The sequence below is a fragment of the Gigantopelta aegis genome, chromosome 11 (genome assembly GCF_016097555.1).
Source record: "Gigantopelta aegis isolate Gae_Host chromosome 11, Gae_host_genome, whole genome shotgun sequence".
Taxonomy (NCBI): Eukaryota; Metazoa; Mollusca; class Gastropoda; order Neomphalida; family Peltospiridae; genus Gigantopelta; species Gigantopelta aegis.
Window position 1 is genome coordinate 10,423,308 of NC_054709.1, and position 16,213 is coordinate 10,439,520.

General features: G+C 37.3%; 1 protein-coding gene across 1 annotated transcript in view; it reads left to right on the forward strand.

Annotated features, from left to right (window-relative positions):
- LOC121385539 (cubilin-like) overlaps window positions 1-16,213 on the forward strand; it is a 172,125-nt gene that overhangs the window by 75,898 nt on the left and 80,014 nt on the right. The window contains exons 29-36 of the mRNA XM_041516248.1: window positions 1,080-1,261; window positions 5,638-5,797; window positions 7,797-7,978; window positions 8,553-8,721; window positions 11,421-11,602; window positions 13,201-13,363; window positions 13,845-13,958; window positions 15,647-15,892. Of these exons, the coding sequence (XP_041372182.1) occupies window positions 1,080-1,261; window positions 5,638-5,797; window positions 7,797-7,978; window positions 8,553-8,721; window positions 11,421-11,602; window positions 13,201-13,363; window positions 13,845-13,958; window positions 15,647-15,892 (1,398 nt within the window). The remainder of the gene's footprint in view (window positions 1-1,079; window positions 1,262-5,637; window positions 5,798-7,796; window positions 7,979-8,552; window positions 8,722-11,420; window positions 11,603-13,200; window positions 13,364-13,844; window positions 13,959-15,646; window positions 15,893-16,213) is intronic.

Sequence of the window (16,213 nt, forward strand, 5' to 3'; positions counted from 1 at the left end):
CTTTCTCTCCTTTGAATACCATCTCATTTCGTCCCGATCTGGCAACTCCTCCTATCTTTCGACTTCTTTCGCTGTCCACCTCCACATCCCAGTCCTTGTCTCTCCAACCACGACAGGTACTTGTTTCTTGTGGCTATCCGTGCCACACACCTGTCATTCCCAATCAGCTTATAGCTGTGGGCTTAGTCTGACCACTTCGGGGAGTGTTCAGTAGTTACTTCTGGCATTGTTAAGAGGCACTTTGTTTAATGACACCACTAGAGCACAGATTTATTCATCAATGGCTATTTGATGTCGAACATTTGGTAATTTTGAAATATAGTCTTAGAGAGGAAACCCGCTACATTTTTCTGTTGGTAGCAAGGGATCTTTTATATGCATCATCCCACAGACAGGATAGCACATACCACATGTATCAGTATAATGAATGGTAACAGGTGGAAATTAGAGCTGGGCGGTATATACTGTATATTAAACGTCCGGTATCGGTATCATGTCAATACTGATTTACCATACCGAGCAAATTTCAAAATACTGAAATATCGGTATTGAAAAATGTTTCCCGCCATTTAGTAAAGTACTAACAATATGTCTGACGAACACAAAATAGCTAAAAAGAAGAGAGTGTATGGAATTGCAGGTGAGACTTAACTCGACTTAACTCGGGCATGCATTTAAAGCTGAGGATCCTGCCTGTGGGAAGCGCAAGTAAAAGATCCCTTGCTGCTAATCGGAAGAGTAGCCCATGTAGTGGCAACAGCGGGTTTCCTCTCAAAATCTGTGTGGTCCTTAACCATATGTCTGACGCCATATAACCGTAAATAAAATGTGTTGAGAGCGTCGTTAAATAAAACATTTCTTTCTTTCTGTTTTTTTAAAGCTGAGGATACCAAAATTACCACTCAATATCGGTATCAGTATCATTATCGTTAATGGTATTGTATCTTTACCGAATACCATACCAATACCGAGGTAAATCACCCCAAAATTAGAGATATGATACCGAACCTGAAATGTCAGCTCTAGTGGAAATCTTTCCGTCAGTGTTTTGCTAACAATTCTGTTGTGAATATTTTCAGTGTGTAACAATGTGTTGACGTCGTTCTCTGGGGTGATCGAGAGCCCGAACTTCCCGAACCGGTACCCACACAACCGGAACTGTACGTGGATTATCCAGACAACGCTCGGAAACACTGTCAACGTGTCATTCTCCCACTTCGACATTGAGTCTCACTCGTCATGTCGATACGACAGGCTCCAGGTTTGTCAATCATCTTGTAACTCATCCCACCCACTCCAACCATTCTTGCTTGAACATCAACTCTTAACTAGTCATGTTGATGTGACAGGCTACAGATTGTCAATCATCTTGTAACTCCTCCCACCTACTCCAGTCATTCTTACTTGAATATCAACTCTCACATTTAATGTTGATATGACAGGTTACAGGTTTGTCAATCATCTTGTAACTCCTCCTATCTACCCTGACATTAAGTCTCACTTGTCATGTTGATACGACAGACTACATACAGGTTTGTCAATCATCTTGTAACTCCTCCCATCTACCCCAACATTAAATCTCACTTGTCATTTTGATACGACAGACTACATACAGGTTTGTCAATCATCTTGTAACTCCTCCCATCTACCCCAACATTAAATCTCACTTGTCATGTTGATACAACAGACTACATACAGGTTTGTCAGTCATCTTGTAACTCCTCCCATCTACCCCAACATTAAGTCGCACTGGTCATGTTGATACGACAGACTACATACAGGTTTGTCAGTCATCTTGTAACTCCTCCCATCTACCCCAACATTAAGTCGCACTGGTCATGTTGATACGACAGACTACATACAGGTTTGTCAGTCATCTTGTAACTCCTCCCATCTACCCCAACATTAAATCTCACTTGTCATTTTGATACGACAGACTACATACAGGTTTGTCAATCATCTTGTAACTCCTCCCATCTACCCCAACATTAAATCTCACTTGTCATGTTGATACAACAGACTACATACAGGTTTGTCAGTCATCTTGTAACTCCTCCCATCTACCCCAACATTAAGTCTCACTTGTCATGTTGATACGACAGACTACATACAGGTTTGTCAGTCATCTTGTAACTCCTCCCATCTACCCCAACATTAAGTCTCACTTGTCATATTGATACAACAGACTACATACAGGTTTGTCAATAATAACCATAAACTTCTCCCAGTGCTCAATTTTAAGAATTTTCTAAATACATGTGTTGTTATCATCGATAGCATTTGCGTAAGAAAACCATACAAAACTTAGTTATATCATTTCTTGGTATAACGTTTTAAGTGTTGCATTGTTACTACTATAGTCCTGAGCAGCAGAAACTAATGAGGTCTCACTTCTGATTGAACAAGTGTACTTTTTTTTTTTTTAAATATCCAGTTTTTGCCAGCCTTTACTTTCGTGTGGAATTTATTTTCACAAATTTTATTTAAACATGGAAAAACAGTTCTACGTGAAAATACAATATTTTACAGTATTATCACTCATTATAACAAGTTTCCTACTTTCTGATATCATCTATGCATATTTCTATTTGCTCTTCACTACATGTATCATGTCAAATATGGTCCAAACATTTACCAGTTGAAATGATGTTGTATGGCACTCCTAAATACCTAGATTGTTCTGATAATGAACAGAAAAAGTGTAGTGATTTTCAAAAGAATCTGGAAAATCTTGATACACATGATGATTTTGTTAAGGCCTTAAGATATATAGAATGTGCTAAGTTTTTTGACGCATTGGAAAGTTTTAATAATCGGCTTAAAAAATGTGCATCATGTATGTATAAAACCTTCACTGATAGGGAGAAGAAGTTTGTTCCCATACATGTTTGGTTTGATAAAGAGTGTTACAAAATGCGAAAGGAAACTAACTACTTTCTACATAAATTTAAGAGATCAAAGTCAGTTGAAGATAAATTAATTTACTTAGGGATACGAAGAGACTATAAGAAACATATTTTAGAAAGGAAACGGACATACTGTGATAAAAAACTACATGTGTTATTAGGCAATATTAATAATTCTAATATATTTTGAAAAGAAATTAAAAAAATAAACTATAATGTATCTCAAAGAAATAGTATTAGTAAAAAGCAATGGCTTAAACACTTCAAAAATATTTTAGGATGTCCGGCACAAGGAGATCAGCATTATAATGATGATATATTGCTAAATAATTATGATGAATGTAATAATTTAAGTAATGATAAAGAACATCAAGCTATGAATCAGGTAATTACAAAAGAAGAGATTATTGGAGCTATTAAATCACTTAAAGTTAGGAAAGCAATGGGGATTGGTTGTATATCGGCAGAATTATTGAAAGAATCACAGGTAGCTTTGATAAAATTTCTAATACCTTTTCTTAATGGTGTTTTTGACAAGGGTATATATCCACAGGTTTGGGCTACATCGGTGATCTTCCCTCTGCATAAAAAGGGAAATATAAATAACCCAGATAATTATCGTGGTATCTCGTTATTGTCTGTTATGAGTAAAATATATACACACATTATAAATAAATGTTTAACTCACTGGGCTGAAAGTACAAGAACACTTTTAGAAGAACAAGCAGGATTCAAAGCTAATTACTCAACAGTTGACCATATTTTTAGTCTATATGACTTAATCCAAAAGCGACTGCTATCAGGTACTAAGTTGTATGTGGCTTTTATTGATTTCAAGAAGGCTCTGTTAATAGAAATATATTGTGGAATATTTTAAGAACTATTGGAATTCATGGTAAGACAATGGATATGTTGAAAGCTATGTATGCATCTGTTAAGGCATGTGTCAGATATAATTCACATGAGTTTACAGATTTCTATGAATGTTCCCTTAGGTGTAAAACGGGTGTAAAATAAGCCCTCTGCTTTTTTATTTTTTTATAAATGAATTGGCAAATGAAGTAATAGAGGGTGGTAAATATGGTGTACAAATTCTACCTAACTTAAATGAGTTATTTTTGCTCCTTTTTGCAGATGATATAGTTTTGTTATCAATTACCCCTGGTGGACTGCAAATGCAAATTAATAATTTGAAGAAATCTGCTAATAGACTTTGTCTGACTGTAAATTTAGATAAAACTAATATTGTTGTTTTTAGAAATGGTGGGTACTTTTCTGCTAGAGAAAAATGGAAATATGGAAACCTTGAAATCAAAGTTGTAAATAGTTATAAATACCTTGGTATGAATTTCACTACGAAATTTGGCATTACAACATACTCTGTCAAAAGCAAAAGGAGCTGTTATTCAAATTATAAGATCATTATATAAATTGGGTTTATTTAATAGTAAAATATTTTTAAAACTGTTTGACTGTCAAGTTATGCCTATGTTAACATACTCATCAGAAGTATGGGGCCTTTCCAGTCTTCCTGAAATTAAAAAGGTACATTTATTTGCATGTTAAATATTGGACACGTCTGTTACAGCTACCTTCTTCTAGGCTATGTAAACAAACATACTTAATGCTTTATAATTTTTGTTGCAAAGGTAAAAATAATTGGGCAAATCAGTTGGAAAATATTTTATTTCAAGAAATTGGTGATGTTAAAATATTTCTAAAAACTTTAAAACTTAGACTAACAGACGTATATTTACAAGAATGGTTAACAGATATAAATAGTAGTGATAGATATGAAATATATAGATCTTTTAAATCAACTACACGTTTAGAAAAACATTTGGATTGGAATATACATCATTTTAGAAATGCACTCACAAGATTTAGATTAGGCTATACAATTATTAACACTCATAGAAATAGATACAGACATGACTTGCCCAAACAGTGTCACTATTGTGATGACATATTGGAAGATGAATTCCATTTTTTGTTTATATGTCCATTATATAGGGATTTAAGAATAAAATATCTGTCTCCAAAATACAGGTGTCATCCCAGTAGATTAAAAATGATAATTTTATTAAATACAGAATTTTATACACAGAAGTGGAATTTAAGTAAATTTATTTCTGAAGCACTTAGAATTCGGGAAGTATTCTGTAATAGTTAATTCAAGTCATTTGGTTAGTATGCATAGATATTATGATTGATCTTTATATTTCATATGTATGTGTTGATGTCTGCGCTACTCTTCTTGTAACAGGGTGGTCAACCCTAACAATGAGAATAAATAAATAAATATAACAAGTTTAAGGATTATAAAAAAGGGCACAGGGTAGCCTAAGCACCTTGCGTAAGCTTACAGTATTTTGTAAACAATAAACGTTTTATCAGAATATTGTTATTATTATTGTTGTTGTTATTGATGTTGTATGTTTTTTGTGTTGTTTTTTTGTTGTTTTTTTGTTGTAATCTCTTTGCTGACACCATTTTGTTTGGATTTGGCTATTTCTCGTTCCAGCCAGTGTACCACGACTGGTATATCAAAGTCTGTGGTATGCACTACCCTGTCTGTGGGATGGTGCATATAAAAGATCCCTTGCTGCTAATCAAAAAGAGTAGCCCATGAAGTGGCGACAGCGGGTTTCCTCTCTCAATATCTGTGTGGTCCTTAACCATACGTCTGATGCCATATAACCGTAAATTGTGACTTCCTCTCACACCACAGGTGCGTGACGGTAACGCCTCGGACTCGGCTGTGATCGCGAATCTGTGCGGCACCACGATCCCAGATATGATTTCATCGTCCGGAAAAAAGCTCCTTCTCAACTTCATGTCCGACGCATCCATGGCAGGGAATGGATTCAGATTGGAGTGGATTACTGATGGTAACTAGGGCAGAGCATGGGGGAAACATGGGAGGGAATGGATTCAGACTGGAGTGGATTACTGATGGTAACTAGGGCAGAGTATGGGGGAAACATGGGAGGGAATGGATTCAGACTGGAGTGAATTACCAATGGTAACTAGGGCAGAGTATGGGGGGAAACATGGGAGGGAATGGATTCAGATTGGAGTGGATTACTGATGGTAACTAGGGCAGAGTATGGGGGAAATATGGGAAGGAATGGATTCAGACTGGAGTGGATTACTGATGGTAACTAGGGCAGAGCATGGGGGAAACATGGGAGGGAATGGATTCAGACTGGAGTGGATTACCAATGGTAACTAGGGCAGAGTATGGGGGGAAACATGGGAGGGAATGGATTCAGACTGGAGTGGATTACTGATGGTAACTAGGGCTGCACATGGTGGGGGACATGGGAGGGAATGGATTCAGACTGGAGTGGATTACTGATGGTAACAAAGGCAGAGCATAGGAGGGGGGCATGGGAGGGAATGGATTCAGACTGGAGTGGATTACTGATGGTAACTAGGGCAGAACAAGGGGGGACATGGGACGGAATGGATTCAGACTGGAGTGGATTATTGATGGTAACTAGGGCAGAGTATGGAGGAAACATGGGAGGGAATGGATTCAGACTGGAGTGGATTGCTGATGGTAACTAGGGTAGAACAAGGGGGGGACATGGGAGGGAATGGATTGAGACTGGAGTGGATTACTGATGGCAACTAGGGTAGAACAAGGGGGAAACATGGGAGGGAATGGATTCAGACTGAAGTGGATTACCGATGGTAACTAGGGTAGAACAAGGGGGGGGGTGACATGGGAGGGAATGGATTCAGACTGGAGTGGATTATTGATGGTAACTAGGGCTGAGCATGGGGGAAACATGGGAGGGAATGGATTCAGACTGGAGTGGATTACTGATGGTAACTAAGGCAGAGCATGGGGGGCATGGGAGGGAATGGATTCAGACTAGAGTGGATTACTGATGGTAACTAGGGTAGAACAAGGGGGAGACATGGGAGGGAATGGATTCAGATGAGTGGATTACTGATGGTAACTAGGGCAGAGCATGGGGGGTGAAACATAGGAGGGAATGGATTCAGACTGGAGTGGATTACTGATGGTTTATAGGGCAGATCAAGGGGCAACATGCATGCCCGTAGGAGCGGGGGGGGAGGTTGGGGGGGCTCAGCCCCCCCCCCCCCTTTTTCGCCAGTTTTTATTTCGGGACTTCAAAATGTTTTATAATGCTAATACGGAAACCTGACGATAGAACAACCATAAAAATGAGACCCCCCCCCCCACTTTGAAAATCCGTCCTACGGGCCTGACATGGGAGGGGGAATTCCAAGAAGGAAAATGGTAGTAGTGAAATTTGTTTTTAGGGGGAGATGGCAAGGGTTAATTTCAGTAAAAGTGAAGCTCTGGCATAGACAGAATTTTATACTGGGAAGAGGCAAACACATTGTCTAATTGTAATGTTATGGGGCAACAGAAAAATATATAATGTTGTAAGGAACAAAGAGGTATGATTGCCCTCTGGCTATGTAGAGGGGCAGACAGAAGAGAGAAATTGTGTTAATGGGAAAGATTGCAGTGGTTAACATTAAGGGAAGCAAAATACCAATGGGAACATGGGAGAGGTGAGTAACGTAAGGTGTGATTACAAGGGGATGGTGATAGAAATAATTTTAAGGGTGGAATAGAATGTAAGGGGAAACTCTGAAGGGGTTAAATATTGTAAGGGACCTAGGTCAGTATATACTGATATATTTTTGCTCCATAAAACATGATATTGATTTTATAACTGCTTAATTTAATGTATTGTGACATGATCTGATTTAATGTTATATGAATTGGCGTAATGTAATGCAATGCAGTCCAACGCAACGTAATGAAACAATATAGTAATAGCTATGGTTTTAATTTTATTGGAATGCTGTAAACGAATATTCCTTTCCTTTCCTTCATTCCAGGCTGTGGAGGTTATCTTACCGGTACAACGGGAACGTTTACGAGTCCCAACTACCCGAAACCGTATCCGCACAGACGCGAGTGTGTTTGGAGGATCACTGTGGCTACCGGAATGGCAATCCAGCTGACGATTGGAACGTTTGATCTCGAGACGCATACCACATGCAGATATGACGTACTTGAGGCAAGCAATTGGCAGGGTTTTTTTAAAGGGCCAAACATTTATTTTTCATGCTGAGGTGTTCTTAAACATTCATTCATTCATTCATTCATTCATTCTAAGAATGCTTGTCACCCACTAGCCGATGTATTTGTCTTTCTTTCATTCTTTGTTTTTTTCTTTCATTCTTTGTTTTTTTCTTTCATTTATTCATTCTTAGAAAATTTAACACCCAATAGCTGATGTATTTTTCATGCTGCGATGTCGTTAAACATTCATTCATTCATTCATTCATTCATTCATTCTTTCTTTTTATCTTTCTATCTTTCATTCATTCATTCATTCATTCATTCATTCATTCATTCTAAGAATGCTTGAACACCTATTATCTGATGTATTTTTCAATCTGGTGTGTCGTTAAACATTCATTCATTCATTCTTAAAAAGCTTGACACCCAATAGCCGATGTATTTTTCATGCTGGAGTGTCGTTAAACATTCATTCATTCATTCATTCATTCATTCATTCATTCATTCATTCATTCATTCATTCATTCATTCTTTCATTCATTGTAAGACTGCATGTTATATGTTCCCAGGTTTATGGAGGTCCTGATGACAGTGCTCCGAGACTGGCTCAGTTGTGTCACCGACAGAGCACGCCGCAGGTCCTAACAAACACGGGAAACACGATGTTTGTCCGCTTCAGGAGCGACTTCTCCATCAACGGAAAGGGCTTTACTGCCACATACCAGGCTGTAGCTGGAGGTGGGTCGTTTGCAGTTCACATTAATATTGAAATTCCAAGTTTTATAACTATTACATAAAATACAATAAAATAACGATCAAGTTGAAAGTTTTATAACTATTACTACATCAATATAAAATACAATCAAATAACAATCAAAGACAACGGTTTCACTGCCATGTATCGGGCAGTGGCTGGAAGTGGGTCATTTGCATTTCACATTACTTCCGAGATTGGGACATAGCCCATAGGAAAAGTTTGTTTGTGTTGTTTCATGTAACCGCTGGAGCACATCGATTAATTAATTATCGGCTATTGATAATTCTGACTTGTAGTCATCAGAGGAAACCCGCTACTTTTTTTCCAATGCAGCGAGGGATCTTTTATATGCACTTTCCCACAGACAGGAAAACACATATCACGGCCTTTATCCAGTTGATTGGAATGAAAAAAACTCCAATCAGCTGAATGGATCCACGAAGGTGGTTTGATCCTGTGACGCAAGCACCTCAAGCAAGCACTCAAGCTAAATCCCGCCATCTCCAGTGGTAAAGTGCATGCCTGATGTGCGGCCAGTTTAGGATCGATCCCTGTCGGTGGGCCCATTGGGCTAATCCTCGTTCCAGCCAGTGCACCACGACTGGTATATCAAAGTCTGTGGTATGTGCTATTCTGTTTTTGGGATGGTGCGTATAAAAGATCCCTTGGTACTAAAGGAAACATGTAGCGTGTTTCCTCTCTAATGAATATGTATCGGAATTACCATATGTTGACACCCAATAGCCGATGATTAATAAATCAATGTGCTCTAGTGGTGTCATTAAACAAAACAAACATTAAGTTTCACATCACTTCCATTTAAGAAATTATTAGTAAAAACTTTCCGCTGTTATATGAATTACTCCATTCTGATTTCACATTACATACAAGTTTTGTAAAATCAGTAGGAGCGTACTAATTCTTTATTATCCATATTATTATTATTATTTTTATTTTTTTATGAATAACAAGGACTGTCTCATAACATTCAGGGGCCTAGCTTGGGATTTTTACGTGATATGCAGACTTTTTCGGCGATGGAATAAAATGCCTATTGGCACAGAACATACAAGCATTTACATCATATATTTTAATTTAAAAAAAACAACTTGTAATCTCAGGTCGTACTCAGCTACATACCTGTGTATATGGAAGCTAGGCCTCTGATGTTTAAGCACAACTAAAAGGAGACAACAAAATGACGTTGTATTTTACATGCATATAGTCTGATCTGGTGCTTGTAAAACTTTTAGAGTCTAAGACACAAGATTCTAATAGAGTCTAGGGGTGGGACGTAGCCCAGTGGTAAAGCATTTGCTTGATGTGCGGTCAGTCCAGGATCGATCCCCATCGGTGGTCCCATTGGGCTATTTCTCGTTCCAGCCAGTGCACCACGACTGGGATATCAACGGCCATGGTAGATGCTATCCTGTCTGTGGGATGGTGCATATAAAACATCCCTTGCTGCTAATCGAAAAGAGTAGCTCATGAAGTGGCGACAGCGGGTTTCCTCTCTCAATATCTGTGTGGTCCTTAACCATATGTCCGACACCACATAACTGTAAAAAAAAAAAGGTGTTGAGTTTGTCGTTAAATAAAAGATTAATCTAAAGATTATTAAAGATTATTAAAGATTGAATCTAAAGATTGAGTCTGAAGTTTTATAAGCACAAGCCCTGAACTAGGACTGGGGAAATAACGTCATGTTATGACATCACTTTCCCAAAATTACATCATTACACTTGTTATTACACATGTGCCTCATATGGTTTTTATTTTGGATAATAAATAAAGGTATCACACCACTATTGAGCATACTAACATTGGCGTATGTAGTAATTAAACCTCCACAGGCTTCGTATGTTTTTTATGAAATCGGTTATGTTGAACCATACATGTATGGATAATAAATAGAGATTATTATACGAGCTTGTGTGTCATACTGATTTTATGAAACGAGTGTCAGGATTCTTGTATTGCCCGAGCGAGCTTTATTATGCATATTATCCATAATGTATATATATATTTATAAATAACAAGCTAGGACCATGTCAAAATGTTTCAAACGTAATTAGAAGGAGACAGCGAAATCATTTTTAGAAATGACCTCATTTTGGTAAGCGATTACACAGAGTTAAGACTGGAGAAGCTGCATTATGTTATGATGTTGCTTCCCAAAATTACGTCATTTGTTGTGCATGTGAAATCATTATGATACACGTGTACGGTATCATACTGGTTTTATTTCCGTGAATATCTTGAACTACAGTGAAACACCTCTACACCGGACATGCTCGGGACCAATTAAGAAGTCTGGTTTTAAGAGGTATCTGGTTTAAAGAGGTTCTCTTTTGCACATTTATTTAAGAAGGGACTATGAAAAACGTCCGGTTTTGGGAGAATTCTGGTTTACAGAGGGTCTGGTTTTGAGAGAATTCCTGTTTACAGAGGGTCCAGTTTTGAGAGAATTCTGGTTTACAGAGGGTCCGGTTTTGAGAGAATTCCAGATAATAGAGGGGCCAGTTTTGAGAGAATTCCGGTTTACAGAGGGTCTGGTTTTGAGAGAATTCTGGTTAACAGAGGGTCCGGTGTTGAGAGAAATCTGGTTTACAGAGGGTCCAGTGTTGAGAGATTTCACTGTATATAAATAATAAAAAATTATTTTTAACTTGTTCTTCAGGTTGTGGTGGCAACTACTCGACCCCGTCGGGAACAATAGTTTCGAAGAACTACCCCCAGAACTACCCCCACAACACGGACTGCCAGTGGCTGATCACCGTCGCCCAGAACCAACTCATAGTGCTCACATTCGTCGACTTCGACGTAGAGTCAACACGCACTTGTCGCTTTGATTACGTTGGGGTGAGTTTAACCTTTGATGTTGTTTAGTGTCATGATGATGGTGATGATGATGATTGGTTGTTGTGATACATGTACTAGTTATGAGAGTCATAATAATGGTAGTGGTAGTGATGGTGATGTAACTGTCGGTACGATTATGTTTGTATAACTTACTGTTTAACCAACGATGATGATTAGTGTGATGGTGGTGCTGCTGCTACTGCTACTGCTAATGATGATGGTGATGATGATGGTGATAATGGTGGTGATAATGGTGGTGATGAAGAAGATGATGATGATGGTTATGATGATGATGGTAATGATGAGGATGATGGTGATAGTGGTTATGATGATGATGATAATGATGACGAAGGTGGTGATGATAATATTGTTGACGATGATTATGATGTCTGCCTGTTTATCTGTCTGTCCCACATATAGTTTTTCTGATGTTTTTTTCAGAATGCCTTTTGTGTATACCTTTATCATGTACTGTTACAAATCTAACTTTGATGGCGATTTACCCATTTTTCACAGAGTTATGGCTCTTGAACTTCCAAGATATAAAAATTGGTTTTCTGGACTTTTTTTTTTTTGCAATGCCTGAATATATTGAGATGAAATTTTGTATATAACTTTATCATGTACTGTTATGAATCAAGTTTGACTTTCATAGCAATTTACCCCTTGGCCCTTGAACTACAAAAAAACATTTGGGCTTGGTAGTAGACATGATTGCTTTAGCAATACTCTCAAAATGCTTGTTTAATTAAAGTATCCATTTTTTAAAGGCTGTGGTATGTGCTATTCTGTCTGTAGGATGGTGCATATAAAAGATCCCTTGCTACTAATGGAAAAATGTAGCGGGTTTCCTCTCTAAGACTGTATGTTAAAATTACCAAATGTTTGACATCCAATAGGTTTACAATGGACCTGACACTGTGGTGACATTTTCATAGTCTTCAGGGCTAGCTCAGGGTGAGCAAAATATTTCACCAAGTTATCTATTAAAATTGAAAAATTGCAGAAATCAACAGGTATTTTCTAAAAAATTTCAATTATTATATGAAATGTTTTTGACAAATTAAAATAAAATTCTCCAACTGCTTTCAAAAAAGAAAGAAAAAAATGTTTTATTTAACGACGCACTCAACACATTTTATTTATGGTTATATGCGTCAGACATATGGTTAAGGACCACACAGATTTGGAGAGGAAACCCGCTGTCGCCACTACATGGGCTGCTCTTTCCGATTAGCAGCAAGGGATCTTTTATTTGCGCTTCCCACAGGCAGGATAGCACAAACCATGGCTTTTGTTGAACCAGTTATGGATCACTGGTCGGTGCAAGTGGTTTACACCTACCCATTGAGCCTTGAGAAGCACTCACTCAGGATTTGGAGTCGGTATCTCGATTAAAAATCCCATGCCTCGACTGGGATCCGAACCCAGTACCTACCAGCCTGTAGACCGATGGCCTAACCATGACGCCACTGAGGCCAGTAACTGCTTTCAAAATTCACAATAGGCGAATTTGGCGAATGCCAGTGCTAGCCATGGATCCCAGAAAAGTCTTCCTTTTACTGTAATTTAAATAAAATATACATTTTCTAATGCAGGTTTACGATGGACCAGACAGCACATCCCCAGAATTAGTGAAGCATTGTGGGACAGCTCTTCCCAGCCCCAGCATCTACCGGTCTACGTCGAATCAGCTGTACATTCGTATGCGAACTGACGTTTCAGTCTCGGCTAAAGGATTTAAAGCTAATTATATTACTGGTGGGTAGTGATAAGAAACATTCTTATTTTTGTTTTCATGTTTACATATTTTGTTTTGTTTTATTTTATTTTGTTTTGTTTTATTTTATTAATTGATTTTATTTTATTTTATTTTATTTTATTTTATTTTTATTTTTTTTATTTCTTGTTTTACATTTTACATTTTTACATTTTTATTTTTAATTTATTTTACTTTTACTTTACTGTAACCTGACCTCATCTAACTGGGGGTTTTTAACTTTAACCTTAGTTATTTTTATTTCATATTTAACATTTTTATTTTTTATTTTCATTTGTATTTTTATTTTTACTTTAACCTTAACCTAAACTAACTTTAACGTTATCTTTAAAACTTTATCTTATTTTTATTGGTGTTATTTTTTTGTAATATTTTTTAAAATTCCATTTATTATGTACATTTATTTAATTTTTATGTTAATTCTGATATAGTATATCTGCACTATAATTGTTTATTACACAGGGTGTGGTGGTATAAGGAATGCTACAACAGATGGCGAAATCACCTCGCCCAACTATCCCGGCAACTACCAACGACTCAGTAACTGCACCTGGTTAATCCAGGCACCTCACAGTAGTAAGTTGGTCATTCTGTATACTGAAAAAAAAATCAACTAGTGTTTCTTCATTTTTTGTTTTTTTGTCGGGGCGGGGCGTAGCCCAGTGGTAAAATGCTTGCTTGATGTGTGCTCGGTCTAGGATCGATCCCTGTCGGTGGCCCATTAGGTTATTTCTCGTTCTAACTGTTAAAAATACTTTGGAAATGGTCAGGATGAGAAAATTATATACCAGTAATATAAATGTTAAAATTACATCGGAAATGGGCATGATGAGGGAAAATGATATATAAATAATATAAGTAGTTGGGGATGGGGGAGATGATATATCAGTAATATAAATCTTAAAATTACATTGGAAATGGTCAGGATGGGGGAAAATGATATACCAATAATATAAGTAGTTGGGGATGGGGGAGATGATATATCAATAATATAAGTAGTTGGGGATGGGGGAGATGATATATCAATAATATAAGTAGTTGGGGATGGGGGAGATGATATATCAGTAATATAAATGTTAATAATACATTGGAAATGTGGAAATGGGCAGGATGGGGGAAGGTGATATATTAGTAATATAAATGTTAATAATACACTGGAAATGGGCAGGATGGGGGAAGGTGATATACCAGGATGGGGGAAGGTGATATACCAATAATATAAATGTTAATAATACACTGGAAATGGGCAGGATGGGGGAAGGTGATATACCAATAATATAAATGTTAATAATACACTGGAAATGGGCAGGATGGGGGAAGGTGATATACCAATAATATAAATGTTAATAATACACTGGAAATGGGCAGGATGGGGGAAGGTGATATACCAATAATATAAATGTTAATAATACATTGGAAATGGGCAGGATGGGGGAAGGTGATATACCAATAATATAAATTTTAAAATTACATTGGAAATGGGCAGGATGGGGAAAATGATATATCAGTAATATAAATGTTAATAATACATTGGAAATGGTCAGGATGGGGGAAGGTGATATACCAAGAATATAAATGTTAATAATATATTAGAAATGGGCAGGATGGGAGAAGGTGATATACCAAGAATATAAATGTTAATAATACATTGGAAATGGGCAGGATGGGAGAAGGTGATATACCAATAATATAAATGTTAATAATACACTGGAAAATGGGCAGGATGGGAGAAGGTGATATACCAATAATATAAATGTTAATAATACACTGGAAAATGGGCAGGATGGGAGAAGGTGATATACCAAGAATATAAATGTTAATAATACATTAGAAATGGGCAGGATGGGAGAAGGTGATATACCAAGAATATAAATGTTAATAATACATTAGAAATGGGCAGGATGGGAGAAGGTGATATACCAATAATATAAATGTTAATAATACATTGGAAATGGGCAGGATGGGGGAAAATGATATACCAGTAATATAAATGTTAATAATACATTTTTAAAGTTACACTATATGTTGTTTTTTCCAAGAGACAAAGTCACTCTAACATTCACCCACATGGACTTGGAATCGGCAGGATGGAGGTAGATGATATACCAGTAATACATTTTTAAAGTTACACTATATGTTGTTTTTCCAGGAGACAAAGTCACTCTAACGTTCACCCACATGAACTTGGAATCGGCAGGATGGAGGTAGATAATATACCAGTAATACATTTTTAAAGTTACACTGTGTGTATGTTGTTTTTCCAGGAGACAAAGTCACACTAACGTTCACCCACATGGACTTGGAATCGGCGGGTAGCTGTACTCAAGATTACGTTCGCGTGTTGGACGGGAATGACGCCAGCGCGCCTGAGGTCGGGGGCAGTCCGTTGTGTGGCAACACCGTCCCGGCACCAATCATATCGCAGGGAAACCGACTGTTTGTGACATTTGTCACGGATGGATCGATCCAGCTGACCGGCTTCAGAGCTACGTACACCAAGTCTGCGTCCAGTACGTGTGGATGGAGTTTATTTTGTTTTGTTTTAGAGGTTTTTTCAGGGGAGTTTTTTGTTTTTTGTTTAAAGATATCACGGATATGTGTGGAGAGATTTTATTTTATTTTGTTTTATTTTTTATTATTATTATTTTTTAAAAGATGTCAAAATACCCAGGTATATGTGGAAAGATTTTATTTTATTCTTTTTAAAAGTTTGTTTAGTTGGGTTTTTTTTAAAGATACGACAAGTATGTGTAGATAGATTTTTATTAGTTCCCTACCAGTCCAACCAGAGGGGACTAGAGCTTTTATCTCCTTCCTTCTGTCTGTTTGTC